Below are 18873 nucleotides of genomic sequence, written 5' to 3'. Positions count from 1 at the left end.
GATCTGCCAAAGGGGCCCCGCCTCTCCCCAGGTCACCGACAGAGGCCCGTCTCCTCGCCGTCTCGCCGTGTGCACGGTACAGGAGTTATGCAGAGCCCTCCAAAAACCCACCCTTTGAAACGAAAGAAATTGGATCTTAAAATCCCAAAATAGAGTGCGGAAAGGTACACATCACGTCTGCCTTCTCCTTTTTTCCCCTTTGTGGCAAAAGTGACTCAGAATTCTTGGTCTGGATCCAGAGAGACCTGCGTGGCCTTTGCAGTGGGGGCAGGAGGGTGCTCATTTGATTGGGAAGAACTCACCTTTTTAATGCCTGGACTGGCTCAGCTGACTCTCTTGCATTTCACAAGGTCTGGCTTTTCCCACCCCACCAACCCCGGGGTTCTTTTTCAGCTTTTGGCCCAAGCGAAAGAGGAGGAGCCGAAGTTTATGCCTCGCCCAGATGGCCCTGTCTTTGGTGGAGTGTTTCTGTGAGGCTCAGCTGCAGTTTCTTTGGGATGTTTTATCAAAGTGTTCAGAGGGGCTGCTGTCGGAGCTGGCTACAGAGTTCTCATCCCAGCATCTGGGTACCACTGGTCAGGGTCAGATACAGGCACAAGGTTTTCTTGAGCTGCCTTCAGTCCTCAGTTGCCCCCGCCCCAGGGTGGCTCAATTGTTCCCCCTTCTCTGCTCCCAGAGCCCAGGTCCCCTGCAGACATCAGACACTTCAATCCTCAATATCACTCGATGCTCTGAGTCAGAGATTCCTGGGGAAATGTTTCTGAAGCATGTTCTCCCTTGTCTGGTCTTTGGGGGAACACACAGGCAGCAGAGGGCCTTGCCTGTGCCCCCCACTTTTCCTCATCATCTCCAAGAGGCTGCCACGTCACTGCACTTTCACCTCAGTCTCCCCCTGGGTCGACCCCTCAGTGCTGCCTGGAGAAGGGATGGTACACTTCATTTTTCCAGCCCGAGCTTGTCTCCTCTTTGACTTCAGTGGAATTGGCCTGCTGTACCATGTCTCTTTCATGGTGAGACACATTCCTGCAGACTGGCTCAAGCGGTAGTGAGTTTAGGCAGACTCCAAACATGGGGATTCTCTTCGAGACATGAATAAGCCTCCTTTCTCAGGGTCACTGGAGGATGAATCACTTGGCAGTATGTTGGGCCACATAGGAACCCGAGAATTAATCTGTTCATTTATTTACTCAGCAAATATTTATTGAACATCTGCTATATGCCAGGTCCTGTTCGAGGTGCTGGGACACGGGGATGAATAAGCCTTCATTCAAGTCAGGGGACGGACAATAGCCAATGAGCAAATGCACAAGATAATGCTTATCAAAGGAAATCAACAGGAATGGGGGAGTGACAGTGGGGAGGCTTGACTTCAGCTGGGCTGCTCAAAGCAGGCGCTGAATTTAGGCTGAGAGCCAAGGAGTCTAGAGGGTACCAGCCGTGGGAAGACCTGGAGAAAGAATGTTCTGGGCTGAGGGAGCACAAGTGCAAAGGCCCGAGGTAGGAGCAGCCTCAGCCCATTGAAGGAGCAGCAGGAGGCCCATGTGGCTGGACCAGAGTGGGGAGGGTGACGTCGGGGACACGGGCAACGGCCACACTGTGCAGGGTTTGGTGCACTGTGATGAGGCATTTGCATGTTATCCTAAGTGTATCCTCGGGTCATTGTGTTTTAGGGCTGAACAATAACCTTCAGGATGACGTCTTCCAAGAACTTAGACTAGGAGGAGGACTTTAATTGCTCAAAGTCACCCAGCCGTGGGTGAAAAACTATTTTTAAAAAGTTGACATCTCCTGCATGCTTGTGATGCGCTTTGTGTGTAACTCACTTGAGCCTCCCAGCAACCCAGTGAGATGTGTGTGGTCCTCAGTCCCATTTACAGATGGAGAAACTGAGGCCCGAGAGGTAAACCAGCTTCCCCACCGTGACAGAGTCAGTGCCTGTGCGGGGCTGTGACCCCTGATGGTCTGGCTTCTCCGGCGTTCACACTGGTGATGGCGCTGGTTCTGCCCACGGAGGAGTACAGAGAGAAGATGTGAAAAGGACTTGTTTAGCGTCTGACAACAACAAAAAAACAAAACTCCTTCCAAAGGTCGACTCTGAGAAGGCTTGCGTATTTCAGTCCAGGACTTCCAGACTCATCTCCTCTATGACTCAGTCGCTCCTTGGCGTGGAGAGCTTGTTGGTCAGGCTGGGGGTGCTGGTGGGGAGCCACGCTGAGCGGATGTTTCTGTCGAGTGGACCAGAAGCCGGGGGGCTGAGAGGGGAGAGGGATGGGCGGGACCAGAGACGGGGAAAGAAGGGTGTGTCTGGGAGGGAGGGGGGCAAAGTGATCCTGTTTCTTTGTTCAGAGACCCCTGGGGCGGGGGGCAGTGGGGGAGCTGTGGGGAGAGGGGGTGGGGTGCAGCCTTGGACTCAGAATCCCATTAGGCTAATGTGCCTTGCCTCTGATCTCCCCACACTGTTTTCTATGGCTTCCTCGGGGTTTCAAATGTGGACATGGTAATTGGAAACAAATTTAGCATGTTTCAGGCCATCAAGCCTCCCTCTGCAGTCAGCGGGCTCACTGTGTGGTAGATGTGTCTGTTTTTAATTTCCAGTGATGTGAGAAATATAGAATGACTTGATTCTTAATTTAGAATAACCGGGAGAGACAGACTGCTTTTGCTTTTGAGCCTGTGCAAAGTGTCTCATTCTCTTTTAAGGGCTCACCATGTGATTTTAAAATGTGGCCTTATCAACACGGGGCGGGGCAGGATGGGGAGAGGATTAAGAGGGACAAACAGCTGCGCTCAAATATTGTACCGCACGGGGGATGGAGCCAATATTTTATACGACGTCCCAATGGAATGTAACCTTTACAAATTGTGAGTCACTATTTTGTGCTCTTGAAAGTTATATAATACTGTACCTCAACTAGACACCAATTCAAATGAAAACTAAAATAGCATGTGGCCCTGTCACAGAGGCATCTGGTCGCGGAGGTCTCCAGCCAGGCTGGACCGGACATACCTGGCCAGCGGTATCCCCACCTGGGTGAGAAAATCAACATGGGGCTCCTTTTCCACCACACCCCGGAGATGCTGCCACCTCTTTTGGGCACAGGGGAGTCCAGGTACGAGTGGTCCAACCGGCCGAGTCCTGCCCGGGCTGAGCAGGACGCAATGGTGGCTGTGGGCCAGGGAGGTAACTGCTGGGGCTGGAGAGAAGCCAGCGTGGGCAGCAGAGCCGCCCTTTGTCATGGGGAAGGGGAGGGTGGGGCGGGCTGGTAGCCACTCGGACCCCTCCCGGGTCACTCACTGCCCTCCCAGGATTGCTCACGTGTCGAGCACTCCTGTGTGGCGTCCTAGGCACCGCGGATGCCTTGGCGAACCAGACGGATAAGTGCCTGATGCTCCGGTCGGGGAGGCAGAAAACAATCAAATAAACATGTCACAGAAGATCAGACGATGATACATGGCTGTTGCAACATAAAGCGGGCTGGGTGGATGAGTGAGATGGGAGTGGGTGACCCATTGGGGCGAGTGGTAGGGGGAAGGCCTCTCTGCTAAGGGGTCATGTGGGGAGAGGTTTGAGTGAAGCGGGGGACTGGGCCCCGGGGAGATGGCAGAAGAGCCCTCTAAGCAGAGGAGACCCCGTGTGTTGAGACCATGAGACTGGGGTCTGCGGGGTGGGTGCCTGGCTTGTGTGAAGACAAGGCCAGTGTGGCTGCAGTGGCGGGAGAGGGGAGGCCGGGCAGGAGACGGAGAAGAGGCGTCAGATCACATAGGGTCTTCGGAGTCCTGTTAAAGGCATTGGCTTTTTGATCCAAATAAGATGTTTGCTTTTGGGGGATTTGAGCAGAGGAGCGGCTAGGTCTAGGGTACAGTTTTAAAGATCATTCTAGCGATTGTGTGAAGACTATGTGACAGGGGAGGGGAAAAGGTGGGCAAAGATGGAAGCAGGGAGACCAGGAAGGAGGTTACTGCAACAGTCTGGGTAGGAGACGGGCCAGGGAGGAGTCCACCGCAGTGGTCCAGGCAGGAGATGGGCCAGGGAGGAGCTCAGGGAAGAGATGATGGCAGCTCAGACCCTAGCGGTGGTGATAGGGCTTCTGAGAAGCAGTTTAATTCTCCCTGGATTGGAACATTGAGCCACCTACACCCTGCTCCACTGGATGTGGAGTGTGGTTTGCTTCTCTCTTGGTGTGGGCCCCCAGCCCTGATTGGAAGGGAGCCTCCTGGCACCTCTGCCTGCTTCTTCCTTCGCTGAAGCCCTCCATCTTGGACTCTTGCTCTTGAGGTTTCCGTGGGTGGGTCCTGGGTCTTTTCCTACAGGATGGGATGGGACATTGCACATGCATCTGTGCCTGGGTCGCTTTAGTTTTTCTTCCTTGTGGCCTTTAAGAGCAATGTCAAGGCTCACACAGAGGAAAGCAGAGGGGTCACTTTCTTTGAATGAATGTTTTGGCTTTATTTTTCATGTTACATTCATTTGTGTTAAATTGTAACCAAGACTTTGGGTTCAGGAGAGCTGCAACCATGGGTCCTGGGACCACAGAACTCCTTTTTGGGAATGATCAAAATTCAGTGGCTATTTTGATTAAGGCCTGATTTCTGCTTTTGTTTTTGATGCGCGCACACGCACACACACACTCCCTTCCCCCACTTTAAAAACACAAATGGATGAGATTGTTTTCATGGTTTCATGGTTATAGTATTTTTTTTATTAGAGTATAGTTGATTTACAATGTTATACCAATTTCTGCTATACGGCAAAGTGACTCAGTCACACACACACATATACATTCATTTAAAAAATATTGTTTTCCTCTCGTGGCACAGCAGGAACAAATCTGACTAGGAACCATGAGGTTGTGGGTTCGACCCCTAGCCTCGCTCAGTGGGTTAAGGATCCGGCGTTGCTGTGGCTGTGGTGTAGACCGGTGGCTACAGCTCTGATTAGACCCCTAGCCTGGGAACCTCCATATGCCACGGGTGCGGCCCTGAAAAAGACAAAAAAAAAAATATATATATATATATATATAGTTTTTCATCATGGTCTGTCCCAGGAATTGGGTATTGTTCCCTGTGCTCTACAGCAGGACCTTACTGTCTATCCCTTATAAATGCAGTAGTTTGCGTCTATTAACCCCAAACTCCCCATCCATCCCACTCCATCCCCCCTCCTCTTGGCAACCACAAGTCTGTTCTCTATGTCTGTGAGTCTGTTTCTGTTTTATAGGTTGGTTCGTTGGTGCCATACTTTAGATTCCATGTATAAGTGATATCGTATGGTATTTGTCTTTCCCTTTCTGACTTCCTACACTTAGTGTGAGAATCTCTAGTTGTATCCATGTTGCTGTGAATGGCATTATTTCGTTCTTTTTTATGGCTGACTAGTATTCCATTGTAGATATGTATCACATCTTCCTAATCCACTCATCTGTCCATGGTCATCTAGGTTGTTTCCATGTCTCGGCTATTGTGAATAGCGCTGCTGTAAATATGCATCTTTTTGAATTGTAGTTTTGTCCGGATATATGCCCAGGAGTGGGATTATTGGACCGTATGGTACATATTTAGTTTTCTGGGGAATCTTTGGACTGTTTTCTCAGTCATTAGACCAATTTACATTCCCACCAACAGCGTAGGAGGGTTCTCTTTTGTCCACAGCTTCTCTAGCATTGGTTATTTGTAGACTTATTAATGATGCCACTCTGACTGGTGTGAGGTGGTACCCTATTGTGGTTTTGATTTGCATTTCTCCAATAATTAGTGATGTTAGGCATCTTTCCATGGGCCTACTGGCCATCCGTGTGTCTTCTTTGGAGAAATGTCTACTTAGGCCCATGTTTTTGATTGGATTGTTTGGTTTTTTGGTTGAGTTGTGTGAGTTGTTTGTATATTTTGAAGATTAAGCCCTTGCCCATTGCAGCACTTGCAACTCTTTTCTCCCAGTTTGTACGTTGTCTTTTCATTTTGTTAATGGTTTCCTTTGCTGTGCAAAAGCTTGTAAATTTGATTAGGTCCCATTTATTTGTTTTTGTTTTTATTTTTATTGCCTTGGGAGACTGACCTAAGACAGCATTTGTACAGTTTATGTCAGAGAATGTTTTGCCTGTGTGCTCTTCTAGGAGTTTTATGGTGTCATGTCTTATGTTTAAGTCTTTAAGCCATTTTCAGTTTATTTTTGTGCATGGTGTGAGGGTGTGTTTAGTTAGTTTCATTAATTTACATGCAGCTGTCCAATTTCCCCAGTACCACTTGCTGAAGGGACTGTGTCTTTCTCATTTTATATTCTTGCCTCCTTTGCTGAAGATTAATTGACCATAGGTATCTGGGTTCTCTCTGTTCCACTGGTCTGTATGTCTGTTTTTGTATCAGTACCACACTGTCTTGATTACTGTAGCTTTGTAATAGTGTCTGAAGTCTGAAGAGGTATGCCTCCTGTTTTACTTTTTTTCCTCAGAATAGCTTTTGCAATTCTGGGTCTTTAATGGCACCATATACATTTTTGGATTATTTGTTCTGATTCTGTAAAAAATGTCACAGGTAATTTGATTACATTATATCTGTGGATTGCTTTGGGTAGTCTGGCCATTTTCACAATATTAATTCTTCCAATCCAGGAACATGTGATATCTTTCCATTTCTTCAAATCCTCCTTAATTTCCTTGGTAATGTTTTATGGTTCTCAGCACATAAGTCACCTCCTTGGTCAGGTTTATTCCCAAGTATTATTATTATTATTTTTGGTGGATTTTAAAGGGTGTGATTTTTTAATATATTCCTTTTCTATTATTTTATTGTTAGTATACAGAAATGCAACTAATTTCTGAATGTTAATCTTGTATCCTCCTACTTTGATGAATTCATTTATCACCTCAAGTAGTTTTTGTGTGGCCTCCTTAGGGTTTTCTATATATAGTATCATGTCATCTGCATGTAGTGACAATTTTCCCTCTACCGATTTGGATAGTCTGTCTGTCTGTCTTTCTTTTTCTTTCTTTCTCTCTTTCTTTCTTTCTTTCTTTCTTTCTTTCTTTCTTTCTTTCTTTCTTTCTCTCTCTCTCTCTCTCTCTCTCTCTCTCTTTCTTTCTCTCTCTCTTTCTCTCTTCCTCCCTCCCTCCCTTCCTTCCTTCCTTCCTTCTTGCTGTGGCTAGGACTTACAGTACTGTGTTGAATAAAAGTGACGAGAGTAGGCATCCTTGTCTTGTTTCAGATTTTAGTGGGAAGGCTTTATGCTTTTCTCTGTTGAGTATTATATAATGATGGGTTTGTCATAAATGGCTTTATTATGTTGAGATATGTTCCTTCTATAGTTATGGTATATTTTGGAGATTATTCTATATCAGTATATGACCAGCTTCCTTGGAGTGCCCCATATGGTTGCCCAGATTGCGCACTGCACAACTCCAGGGGTTGCCATTCATGTTAACTGTCATGCTGGTCCCCACATACTCATTCTTTTGAAAATAACAGTGTTATAGTCCATAATGTACCACTCCTGATTTAACCACTACTTTTTTGATGGACCTTTAGGTTGTTTCCAATCTGTTGCTATTTAAAATAGGTGCTGCATTGAATAACTTTGTCAGCTGTTTTTTCCTGCATACCTGCCAGGACATCCATAGGATAACCCACTCACTAGTATCAAAATTACTACATCCAAGGGAGGGTACATTGTAATTTTGAAAGATAACTGCAAAATTGTCTACCACAGATCTGGGCACACCCTATTTCTGCAGACTCTGCTCCCAGGTTTATGTATTTCAACCAGAAGGTTTTGCCTGGAAGACACCCTTGTTCTGCCTTTTGTATCAGTCACACATCAGGCAGAGGAAGGAAATATCCCTCCTGCCATCAGACCTGGGTTCAAACTCCTACACTGCCGCTTGCTTGGTTGGGGACCTCATGTCTCTGAGTCCCAGTTTCCTCATCTATAAAATGGCAGTTGAATAGTTCATGGAGCTTTAGGAGGATGAAAAGGGGACAGAAACGCAACAAATAATTTGGGCAACTAATTATTTCTTGCCAATTATGAGAAATACAACAGAGAAGACTATTACTGGGAGGCCCCACCTTGTCCAGGGAACAAGGAAAGACTTTTTTAGGAAGTAATATTTGAGCCACACTCTGCAGTATGACTAGGAATTAACTAGGGTGGAGGTGGGGTGAGGGTGGCAGGGTGTTGGAGGTGGATTGTTCCTGAAAGATGAGACACAGGGAGCCCATGGAAAGGGGTGGAGCATGATGTGGGGCGGGGCCAGATCAGCGTGGCCTTGGAGCCAGTGCAAGTGACTAATGGCCAACTGAAATTTACAAAAGGTCCTTCTGGTCACCAGGTGGAAAACGGTGGGGGGGACTAGAGGGAATGCTGGGGAACTCGTTAGGAAGGAAACAGGGGTGGTTTGGACCAGGGTGGAAGTGATGGATGCGGAAAGGACGGTAGGTGTGAGTGCACTTTAGGAACGCAAATGGATGGGACTTTCAGATGGATCCCATATGGAGGTGAGGCAGAGGAAGCTATCATGAATTTGGATTTTTAATGATTTTATTAATATGTGTTCATTAGATGGATACAGAATGCTTGTTGGGATCCCTGGGGTGAGAGTAAAATCATGGGCTACTGTGTGTGTGTGTGTGTGTGTGTGTGTGTGTGTGAGATGGACATGGGGTTGTGGTAGCAGCTATGTTCTGCAGTTTTTGCACCCAAAAATAAAGGCAGAATTTGAGATCCGTGTGTATTTGTGAAATCCTTCTCCCCATGCGCTGTGTGGCAATTGGGAATTACAATAAAACGTCCCCATGGGCTTTCCCTTCTTTCAGAATGTAATCTTTGAGGATGATACCAATTTCCTCATATTCCCAATTCAACAGCAAGAAAAAAAATGCTACTTAACATTGTTAAAGTTTGATTTTACTCAAATTCAAAACAGTGTCCTTGGCCAGTTGCCATTTTGAAAATCAATCCCACATTTCAGATGAGATGGCAGCCTCGTCCATCTGAGAGTATTTAGAAAGCTCAGAGCAGCGTTGATAGAAAAATCATTTTCAAGAAAGTGTCATCCATGAGTTCTCATTGCCTCATTATATAATGGGGACTGTTTGAACAACCTAAACGCCCAGCTGTAGGGGTTAAAACTGTGGGTCCAAAAGAGGATGGAAATGGGGGGAGGGGGCAGAATTTAAGGCAGGACTTGCTCTCAGGGACCCAGTGTGCATCTGCTCAGCCCTGAGAGCCAGGGCTTCCTCAAATCGTGTGCCCAGGCTTCTCCCTTGCCTTCTGTCCATCTCAGCCCAGGGGGAGAGTATGCAGTCATTTGAGATGGTCTCATGGTCTCATCAAACGGCATTTAGTGGCAAAGAAAAATGGTCATGTTATATTTAGTGGCAACAATATCTAAAATAGAACCCCAGGTATGTTTCTCTCTGTGCCTAGAAGAAGAGTCAAGAAGGAGAGACTAAGGAAGCTAAAAAGCTGAGGCAGTATTTTCTTTATATATTTTTATATCATCTATTGTTTGTACAGTGACTGGTGAACGTTTATTACTTTTATAATAAGACTAAGGGAAAGTAAGTATCAGCCCCACCAGTACCCTTTGATCTGTGCATCAGGACAGTTACCTTGCTGCTGAGAATGGGCAGAGCTTGAACTGGGGGCTAGGGGTGTGCCTGCGGAGTTTCTCTGGGAACCGGGGGGGGGGGGCAGTCTCTGAGATGCGGAGACCATGTTTACCTCTGGGTTCCTCTGGCAGAGCTGGCGGGATGGACCTGCCTGTCTTAATATACCCAGTCCAGGATCTGGGGGAGTCAGGAGTCAGCTGGGACACAGAGGAAGACCGTGTGGCCACGTCCCCAGGATTCTACCTGGTGCTTGTGAACTATAGGGTCCTGAGCAAGTTGCTTAACCCTGCTGAGCCTCAGCTCTCTCATCCAAGAAAGGGACCACCCTGCGTCCCCCTCTGTGCGTTGCTAGGCAGATGAAAGCAGCTCTGACACCCCCACCCTGGGCATCAGGCCCCTGCGATGTGCCTCAGAAGCCCCCCTTCTTCCTGGAACCTTGTAGACTGTCTGGGAAATGGCAAGAAGCAGAAAACTTTCGCTCTCACCTCGGCTGCAGGAAGTGGAACCACTTCTCCTTTGGAGGCTGGCTGACCTTGAGCTTCTAGATTGCAGTGGGCTGGCGTCTTCTGAGCCTCGGAGGTGACCCTGCTTGCCACGTTCCTGAGGTGGCCCTACCTTTGGCGAAGCCTGGAGAGAGGCCTCGAGACCCAGGTCTCCCTAAAATGAGGACAGCAGGGCGTTTGGGACCTCGGGAGCAGGGCACGCCATCCCACGACATTAAGTTCTGTTTGCAGGACCCAAATCACTCAGTTTTTAGACACAGGTAAATAGCCCTGTGCTCTTAGCAAACCTCCAGAGGGCTGGCAAGGCTCCTCCAGAATGAACATGCTCTGGGCACCTTCTCCCACCTTCTGGGGAAGGGGAGGGTGGAGCTGGGGGTGGGGGAAGTGTGCTTTCCATGCAAAGAGGCTTCTCCCTGCCCCCCCACCCCCGGGCCCCCATGTCAGGGGCTGTTTAACTGCCCACGGAGGAGTCGGAGTGAGTGCCTGGCTTCCACTGTGCACGAGGTCGTTTCGGGTTGTTTTTCCCATCCTGAGTCTTTCCCACTCGTTCTTTGCTTCTCCAATTCTGTCACGTCACCTCCATGGTGTGGCTTGTGTCATCCTCCAATGACAGGGACACTTCTCATTTCGTGGGCACCTCCCGTGCGCTTGCTTTGGGGCCCTACCAGGTCGTCTTTTCTAGCCTTTGAAAGAGCCCTGGGGGTGGATGCTGATGTCCTTGTTTTATGTGAGTAAATGGAAACTCAGAGAGGTGGGGTCACTGCTCTGGGGTCACACAGCTGCTAGTAAGAAGCACAGCCTGGACCGACAGCCGGATGTGTGTGACCCAGAGTGAAATCCTTTCTCCTTTCTGCTGTCCCCGGGACGGGGGCCCGCACGAGGTGAGGGGGTTCCATCTGCTCAGATGGTGTCAGCTAGTTCAGCTCAGGCAGGGGCTGCTCTGGGACTCAGAGAGGTTCTGCCGAAAGATGCAGGTTCCTCTCCCAAGGGGCAGCATTATTTGTTTTGGATGCTGTTGCCTGTTTCTCTTCCCCCCTCCCCCGCCCCCCTCCCTCCTCTCTCTCCCCCTCCCCTCTCTCCTCCTCCTCCTCCTTCCCTTTCTCTCTTGTTCAGCAGGAAGAATGCTCTTGATCTTATAATTTAGCACTTGCTTGTGTTTCCTTTGGGGACCTGATCTGCATTCTGTGACCTGTGGCTGTGGATCAGAGAGCTGCTGTGGACCAGATGCCAAGGGCACAGACAGTGTGCTGGGAGTGGACTTAGAGGTGGAAGGCTCAGAGTTCACATCTGGCTCTGCCCTGTGCTCACAGGGTCTGTTAGGGCAAGTTGCCAGGCCTCTGCCAGCCTCCGTTTCCTCGTCTATAAAACAGGCCCATCCTCCCTCCCGAGAATCGTGGGGATGCTTGTAAAATGTGGGGTGCGTGTGCTTGGCCGGTGGGCAGTGTACGCTTAGCTCTTTCGCCCTCCTGTCGTTGGTGACCGTGGATCCCATGTGCTCACTGATCACGTTGAACCAAAAACACACACACTTCCTGCTGCCATGGACTTCCTGCTCAGGTGAGAAAGAGAGCTGCCTAGCGAATAAACAACCAACAAGACAATTTCAGATGGTAATGAAGTAACTCTTCTAGGGGTGTGCCAGCGAATGTGTAAGAGCCAGTCCTCTGGAAATCAAGAGCCCCAATGTGTAGCATTGGCCAGTTTTTGTGGTGCAGAAATTCTCACCGTGGCTGATTTCAGGCTCCCAAAGTGACATCTCATAGCTCTTAAAATTCCTGAAATTGTAACCCACTGGCTCTTGCAAGGCTGAAAGAGCTGCTCTGGCACTGGGTGTTTGTAAATAATGTGCTTTGGGAAAGACCTGAAGATCCGAGAGCTCAGTGTGCCAATGGAAGAGTGTGCCAGGCAGCAGGATGGCTGTGCAAAGGCCCTGAGGTTGGAGAGCACGTGGTGTGCTCAGGGAATGGAAGGATAGCTGGTGTTACGAGGAGCCTAGTGCCGTGGCAGGCCGGGGAGGCACAGGCTGGGCTGTGGAAGCCTCATAGACCGTGCACCAAGACTGGACTTTATTCTCTGGCCCCAGGAAGTCTTTGGAGGGTTGTTAGCAGGGGAACATCTGGGTCTGATTTGCATTTGTTAAAGATGAGTGGACTGTTCCGTTAAAGACCAGCAAGAGGTCAGTGAGGGAGCAGGGCCGGTCATTCCAGGGAGAGGCAGTGGTGGCTTGGGCTAGCGTGCCATCAGGCGAGGGGACAGAGGTGGCCGGACGCAGGTGGAGCCTGGGGGACGTGACAGATTTTATCTCCAGGTGTTCTCTGGCTGTTTCCTCTGAGTCCACACAGCCCGCAATTTCTGCTCTCCGGTCCCAGGGAGGCGGGAGGAACTGCGCGCCCTTCAGCTCACTGTCTCTTCTCTACTCTCCTCCTTGCTGCTGTGTGATAACTGTGTTTACCGGCTCCTGATGGATCCAGGAGAGGACTCGAGGAAAGGTAGTGACCTTGGGTCCAAATGCAGAGCCAGAACAACAAAGACAAAATCTCTTTTCAGTGCTGCCCTTCTTCTTTGATTTTTGGTCACGAACAGCGCCCTACTCTTCAATTTGCATGGGGGGAGGGTAAGAGACCGACTTCATTGCCACCTCTGCCCGAGGGTGCCTCTCGGGTGTGTATCAGACACGTATGTAAATTTTGTGGGTGGCAGCCCGGCGGGTGATGAAGAAGGCTGCCATCTGGCTCTGCCCCACCCTTAGCTTGCCTGCCTCTCGGCGTAGCACTTGGGAGGGCTCGCGAGGATGCCATCGCTCTGGACCGGCGCTGTCCTGGAGAACTCTTCTCGAGGATGGCCATGTCCAGAACTGTGCCATCCATCCGTTCCAGTAGCCACCAGCCAGTGGTGGCTACCGAGCATTTGAAATGTGTGGCGCGCGTGACGGAGAAACTAAACTGTCAGTTTAGTTGTGGTATTTACCGTGTTGGACGGTGCAATTCTAGACCCTGTGAAGTTGTCTATCATCCTGGGGTCTTGGGGTTTTGGCAGTTGACTAGATCCTGCTGAAATTTTGTAGAATTCTGTGGACGGATGCGATCTCACCGAGTTGTCACTTGTCATGCCCGCCCGCCACCACTACCACCACCAAGGAGCAGGGACACGCAGAGGGATTACATGCTTTGTCAAGCATTTCTCAGCTGGGAGTGGCAAGGCAGAAACCCATCTTTCAGCTCAACACCCTTTTTTTTTTCTTTTCTTATGTATAGTTTTCAAAACCAGTGTTAAATTTCACAAGTTGCCACGCAGCTCTTCTGCTTCTAGGTTTTTTTTTACATCAAAAATACTCTTAATGATCTGACATCTTGGTTAGACCGTTCTTTAAGTTTTTTCATTTTTAATGTTTTATTGAGATACCGTTGATTTACAAGATTGTGTTTTTTTAATACTTCAACAAAACTTAATTTTTTAATTGCTCAGTGAATTTATTACATTTCTAGTTGTACAATGATCATCACAATCCAATGTTATAGGATTTCCATCCCACACCCCCAGCACATTCCCCCCACCCCGCAAACTGTCTCCTTCTTTGCAGAACAGATACTGACTCACAGACTTTGAAAAACTTAGGGTTTTTACAAGGTTGTGTTAAGTTCTGCTGTCAACAGAGTGATTCAGTTATGCATATACACACATCCATTCTCTTGCAAATTCTTTCCCCACATAGCTTCTTCTTCTAACTTTGTGAGTTCAAGTCCTGGTTGACCACCTTCTCAACTTGATCTCCTCCTCCATCCCTAGAAATGAGGGCAGTGTGGTCTGTCTGGAGTGCATCCTTCCACACCTTTTTGTCTTGCATTCCTGTGAGTGTAAATGAATGGATTACAAACATTTAGCATTTAAAAAAAAAAAAGAGGCTGTATTCTGCCATCCATATTGTCCTACAAATTGCTTTGCTCTCTCAACACTGTGTTTAGATCTTCCCGGGTGAATTCATGGGTCTTCCCATGAATTCCTTCTTTTCCTGTTGTAGTCTTTCCTGATCTGGACGTGTCATATCATCACTCATAAGCACAATCAGGGAAAACTCTTCTTTCATTATTCCGTTTGTTTCAGCAAACATTTTGGTGCATATTTCCTGCATACACTACATTTCATCCAGGGTACATACCAACAAGTGGATGTATTAGTTCATAGGGAATGTGTACTTTTTTTTTTCCAAGGCCACACCCATGGCATATGGAGGTTCCCAGGCTAGGGGTCCAATTGGAGCTGGAGCCACTGACCTACGCCACAGCCACAGCCAGATCTGAACAACATCTGTGACGTACACCACAGCTCATGGCAACGCCGGATCCTTAACCCTCTGAGCGAGGCCAGGGATCCAACCTGTGTCCTCGTGAATGCTAGTCAGATTCGTTTTCCATTGAGCCACGACGGGAACTCGGGAATATGTACTTTTAATAGCTGCTACTTCAATATGCTTTAAAATAATTATACCAATTTATGTTTCTTTTGACTGTGGGAGAGTGGCTGTAAGTGTCCTTATAGCTTCCCAAACACTTGATATTTTTAAATATCTACATGGGTGTCCACCTAATGGGAGAAAAATGGTATCCCATGGTTATTTAATTTGTATTTTTCTGTTCACAAGTCAGATTGAACATCTCTTCTGTGCTAATCATCATTCGTTTTTCTGTTAATTGCCTGTTCCAATCTCTTATCCTCACTCTCATCCCTGCCACGCCACCCCCAACAACCATAGTTTCTGGGTGTTTCTCCAGAAGTGCAGTTCTGTCTACTGTAGAGCTCATGGCTCATGGCTGCTTAATATCCCATTTTAGAGAGGATCCCTGTATTTATCCGAGCAGTCCCCTCTGGCTGGGCATCACAGTTGCTCCCAGCTGTCCATGCCTCTAGACAATGCAGCAGTCAGACCTGTGTTTTTTCTGCTACCCCATGAGCATCTCTGATATTTTGTGTGTGTTGGACAATAGCCACCATACCCTTCAATAATTCTGTTTTCTCTTCTCCCCCCCCAGCTCCATGGCTACATGGAAAACAAGCCCCTGGGGCTTCAGATCTTCATCGGGACGGCCGACGAGCGGATCCTTAAGCCCCACGCCTTCTATCAAGTGCACCGGATCACGGGGAAAACTGTCACCACCACCAGCTATGAGAAGATCGTGGGCAACACCAAAGTCCTGGAGATTCCGCTGGAGCCAAAAAACAACATGAGGGCCACGTAAGGGCTGGGGGCCGAGGGCCGTGGGTCTTCGTGGGGAAGTGAGGGGGGCCACGTGGCAGGGCTTTGGGAGAGGGGACTCTGTGACACGGATGGAAGCAGCTGTGGATGATAGTTCCCAATCTGTGATGGACCCATAGAGAGTTCTGGCTTTTAAAGCTTCTATTTTGAAAGTCCTAGACCTAGCTTTTTTTTCAAGTGCATTGAGAGAAAGAATTCTTAGGAAGCTTCGGATTACTTTGCTTGGGATGAGGCCAGATTTATTTACATTTAAAATTTTGACTCAACGAAAATTATTAGGTAATGATGATTAGGTTAGATAGATCTAACCTCCCAGAGCTAATATGGCTGTGGCTAAAGTGTGGGAAACCTTGCACCCACGTATTGGCGTTTAAAAAACATGATTAGAGAATGATCTCGAACGTGAGAACTGCGAGAAACATGCCAAGGGCTCCCGTTGTACTGTCTGCTCAGATTGACCAATTGCTACCAAATTTCACATTTGCTGTGTTACTCTGCGTCCCTCTCTCTCCATTTGTCCCTGAACTGTTTGAGAGTTAATGGCAAACATCATACCTTTTTACTGTCACACTCTTAAGCGTGCACTTCCTGCGAATAAGCATGCTCTCACGTGACCATGGCACACTGATCCAGTGGAAGGTACTTTGTGTCCATACACCACTCTTACTATTGAATAGTCCATAATCAAATTTTCACCAGTTGTGTATTTGAGGTTTTCAGATACCCCCCGCCCCCTTTTTTTAATGGCCAGACCCGGAGCATATGGAAGTTCCCAGGCCAGGGACTGAATCTCAGCTGCTGCTGTGACCTGTGCTGCAGCTGTGGTAACACTAGATCCTTAACCCAGCTGCACTGGGCCAGGAATTGAACTTGCGCCTCTGTAGTGACCCGAGCCGCTGCAGTCACAGCAGGAATGCCTCAGATATTTTTGAGAGTAGAACAGTTGGCAGGCAGAATCTCCCTAGGGAAGTACTTGACACTGGGGACTTTTGCTAATTACTTGGTAAGTGTTTCCCCCGATCTTAGTCTAAATTCCTGGCTGAAATATTTGTCTCAGGGAATTGCAGTCCCCCCACCCCCTCTCCGGCGCAGGGCTGGCGGTGGAATTATGTCGGTCCTCTGACTGGGCCGGTCCTGTGGCTGACCTTTCCGGTTCCCCGAGATGGTGGGGTGTAAATGGGTCCCCCGCTTTCTGGCAGCATCGACTGCGCGGGGATCCTGAAGCTGAGGAACGCGGACATCGAGCTGCGGAAAGGCGAGACCGACATCGGGAGAAAGAACACGCGCGTGAGGCTGGTTTTCCGGGTGCACATTCCAGAGGCCAGCGGAAGGATCATCTCTCTGCAGACGGCCTCTAACCCCATTGAGTGCTGTAAGTTGGCTTCTGGGCGCCGTCCGTCTTGGCAGGTGCACCCAACGTGACCTTCTAGCCTGGGCGAGGTAGCCTGGGCAAAGCACCCAGCAAGAATGGGCAGGACCCCCAGAGATCAATAGCGAGCCCAAGCTGACCAGAGAGGCCAGGGCCAGAGCACATTTAAGGGTTTCACTCTGCTTCATTTTACCTGTGGAGGGTTTAATGTAAAAAATAATGTGGCTAATAAGTAGCCTACAGCTTAGCTGAGGAGGTTTGACATGTGTAAATGCTGTGTTGGTCTCAAACAGGGTAGATGGAGTTGCGTTGAGCTCACGGTATTTCAGGTCCTTCTTTTATTTTCTCCTCTCTTCTTTCAATAGAATAATCATACTGTCGTGGTGGCCCTTGTTTACAGAACTGTGACTCCACCAGTCACTGGGCTAAGTGCTCATTAACCATTCAGCAGCCCTTGGCAATCGCTCATGTCATGATGCCCCTTTTACAGAAGAGGCAGGAGAGAGGTGAAGGGTTGGGTAATTTGTCCCAGCAGGGCTGGGATTTGAACAGGAGCTTTGGCATGCAGGACCCACGCGTCCCCATCACCCCCAGCCCACCCCAGGGTGTTTATTGAGAATCCGCTCAGTGTCGGGTGCGGGGCTGCGGGGCTGCAGGTGAGCAGGATGTTTCCTTTGTCCTCACCAAGATGATGAGCTGGTGGAGATAAAGATACCCAAACAAAGATGCCGAAGATTTTCAGAGTCGTACGGAGAGGCATTTGGAAGGGCTCTGAGCAGAGACCTTGCTCGGCTCTCCCAGGCTTCAAAAGAAGCTGCTTTGCTCACTCTTAGGGAGTTTGGGCAAGTTTGTTGTGGGATCTTGCAGTGCGACATGACAAAGCTGATGGTCTGTTCAGCTTTTGAGAGTTCAGAAGTCAGTTTTAAAGGCATAAAGAAGGAAAGAAGTAAGCATTGCTTCAGAAACAAAAGCTGTTAATATTGAGTCTCTTTCCTCTAAGGATTTTTTTCATGTTGTTAAGATCATATATCATATGCAGTTTCGTTTCAGGTCCCCCCCCCTTTTATACTGGACACTTAGGGAGGTCGTGGATATGAGTGAAATGGGTAGGCAGGCAGCAGCAGGAGGTGGTGGAGACGAGACTGGGAGGCAGTTACTCAAATGCAGCCAGTGTTTCTGTGTGGCAGTGTAGACCCAGTGTGGCCAAACCTTCTTTCCTTTCCTTTCCTTTCCTCTTCTCTCTCTCTCTCTCTCTCTCTTTCTTTCCTTCCTTCTTCCCTCTCCTTCCTTCCTTCCTTCTTTCTCTTTTTAGGGCTGCACTCACGGCATATGGAAGTTCCCAGGCTAGGAGTCTAATCAGAGCTGCAGCTGCCGGCCTACACCACAGCCACAGCAACGCAGGATCCGAGCCATGTCTGCAACCTACACCACAGCTCCCAGCAACCCCAGATCCTTAATCCACTGAGCGAGGCCAGGGATCAAACCCGCATCCTCATGGATTCTAGTCAGATTTGTTTCCGCTGTGCCATGAAGGGAATTCCAAATCTACTGATTTTTCAAGATGAACCAATCATCTCCTGATTTTTAAAAAGTGGGAACAAATTCAAAAATACTCTGTGGATCAGCTGGGAACTGTATGTGGCTCGGATTCATCAGAGGTACCTTCATCAGACACTAATGAGGAGAGGGAAAGGGTGAGTATTTTAGGCAGAGAGGGTTCAGGAAGGCTGGCGCTCAGCCAGCAGGGGCAGAGGGCGGACCCTTGTGGGGAGAGAAGTCAGATCTTGGGTCTTGGTTGGTCTTTGGAAAAGGATGAAGGAAGCCTGTGATGTCTTCCAGCTGGTGAGTCAGGATGCGGATCAGGCCGGTGTGGTGGTGAGGTTGTGCTCTGGTGGTGGAGGCAGAGGACCCAGTGGCAGACAGCGAGGGCACCCGAGGGTTTGAGAAAACATCAGCTCAGAAACACTGGAATTCCCCTCCTCTACCCAGCAGACCCCACCCTGGCCCCCAAGTGCTAGTCGTGGTGGCTGCCCCGCCCTGGCCTTGGTTTTGAGCATCTCAAGATGTTTGGGGAAGGAGCCTCAGGCTCTTCCTCCGTGATTTGGGGGATTTTGAGAAGATACGGTCTCTTCTTTCTGGCAAATGAC

At 48.7% G+C, this 18873-nt stretch overlaps 1 protein-coding gene across 7 annotated transcripts in view; it reads left to right on the top strand.

Moving 5' to 3' along the window:
- NFATC2 (nuclear factor of activated T-cells 2) overlaps nucleotides 1–18873 on the top strand; it is a 163804-nt gene that overhangs the window by 68860 nt on the left and 76071 nt on the right. For all 7 annotated transcript variants that reach the window (XM_013985461.2, XM_005673013.3, XM_021077200.1 and 4 more), the window contains exons 4-5: nucleotides 15134–15336; nucleotides 16557–16729. In XM_013985461.2, coding sequence (XP_013840915.1) covers nucleotides 15134–15336; nucleotides 16557–16729 — 376 coding nt within the window. The remainder of the gene's footprint in view (nucleotides 1–15133; nucleotides 15337–16556; nucleotides 16730–18873) is intronic.

The sequence above is a fragment of the Sus scrofa genome, chromosome 17 (genome assembly GCF_000003025.6).
Source record: "Sus scrofa isolate TJ Tabasco breed Duroc chromosome 17, Sscrofa11.1, whole genome shotgun sequence".
Lineage (NCBI taxonomy): Eukaryota > Metazoa > Chordata > Mammalia > Artiodactyla > Suidae > Sus > Sus scrofa.
This window is presented reverse-complemented; position numbering and strand designations above follow the sequence as displayed.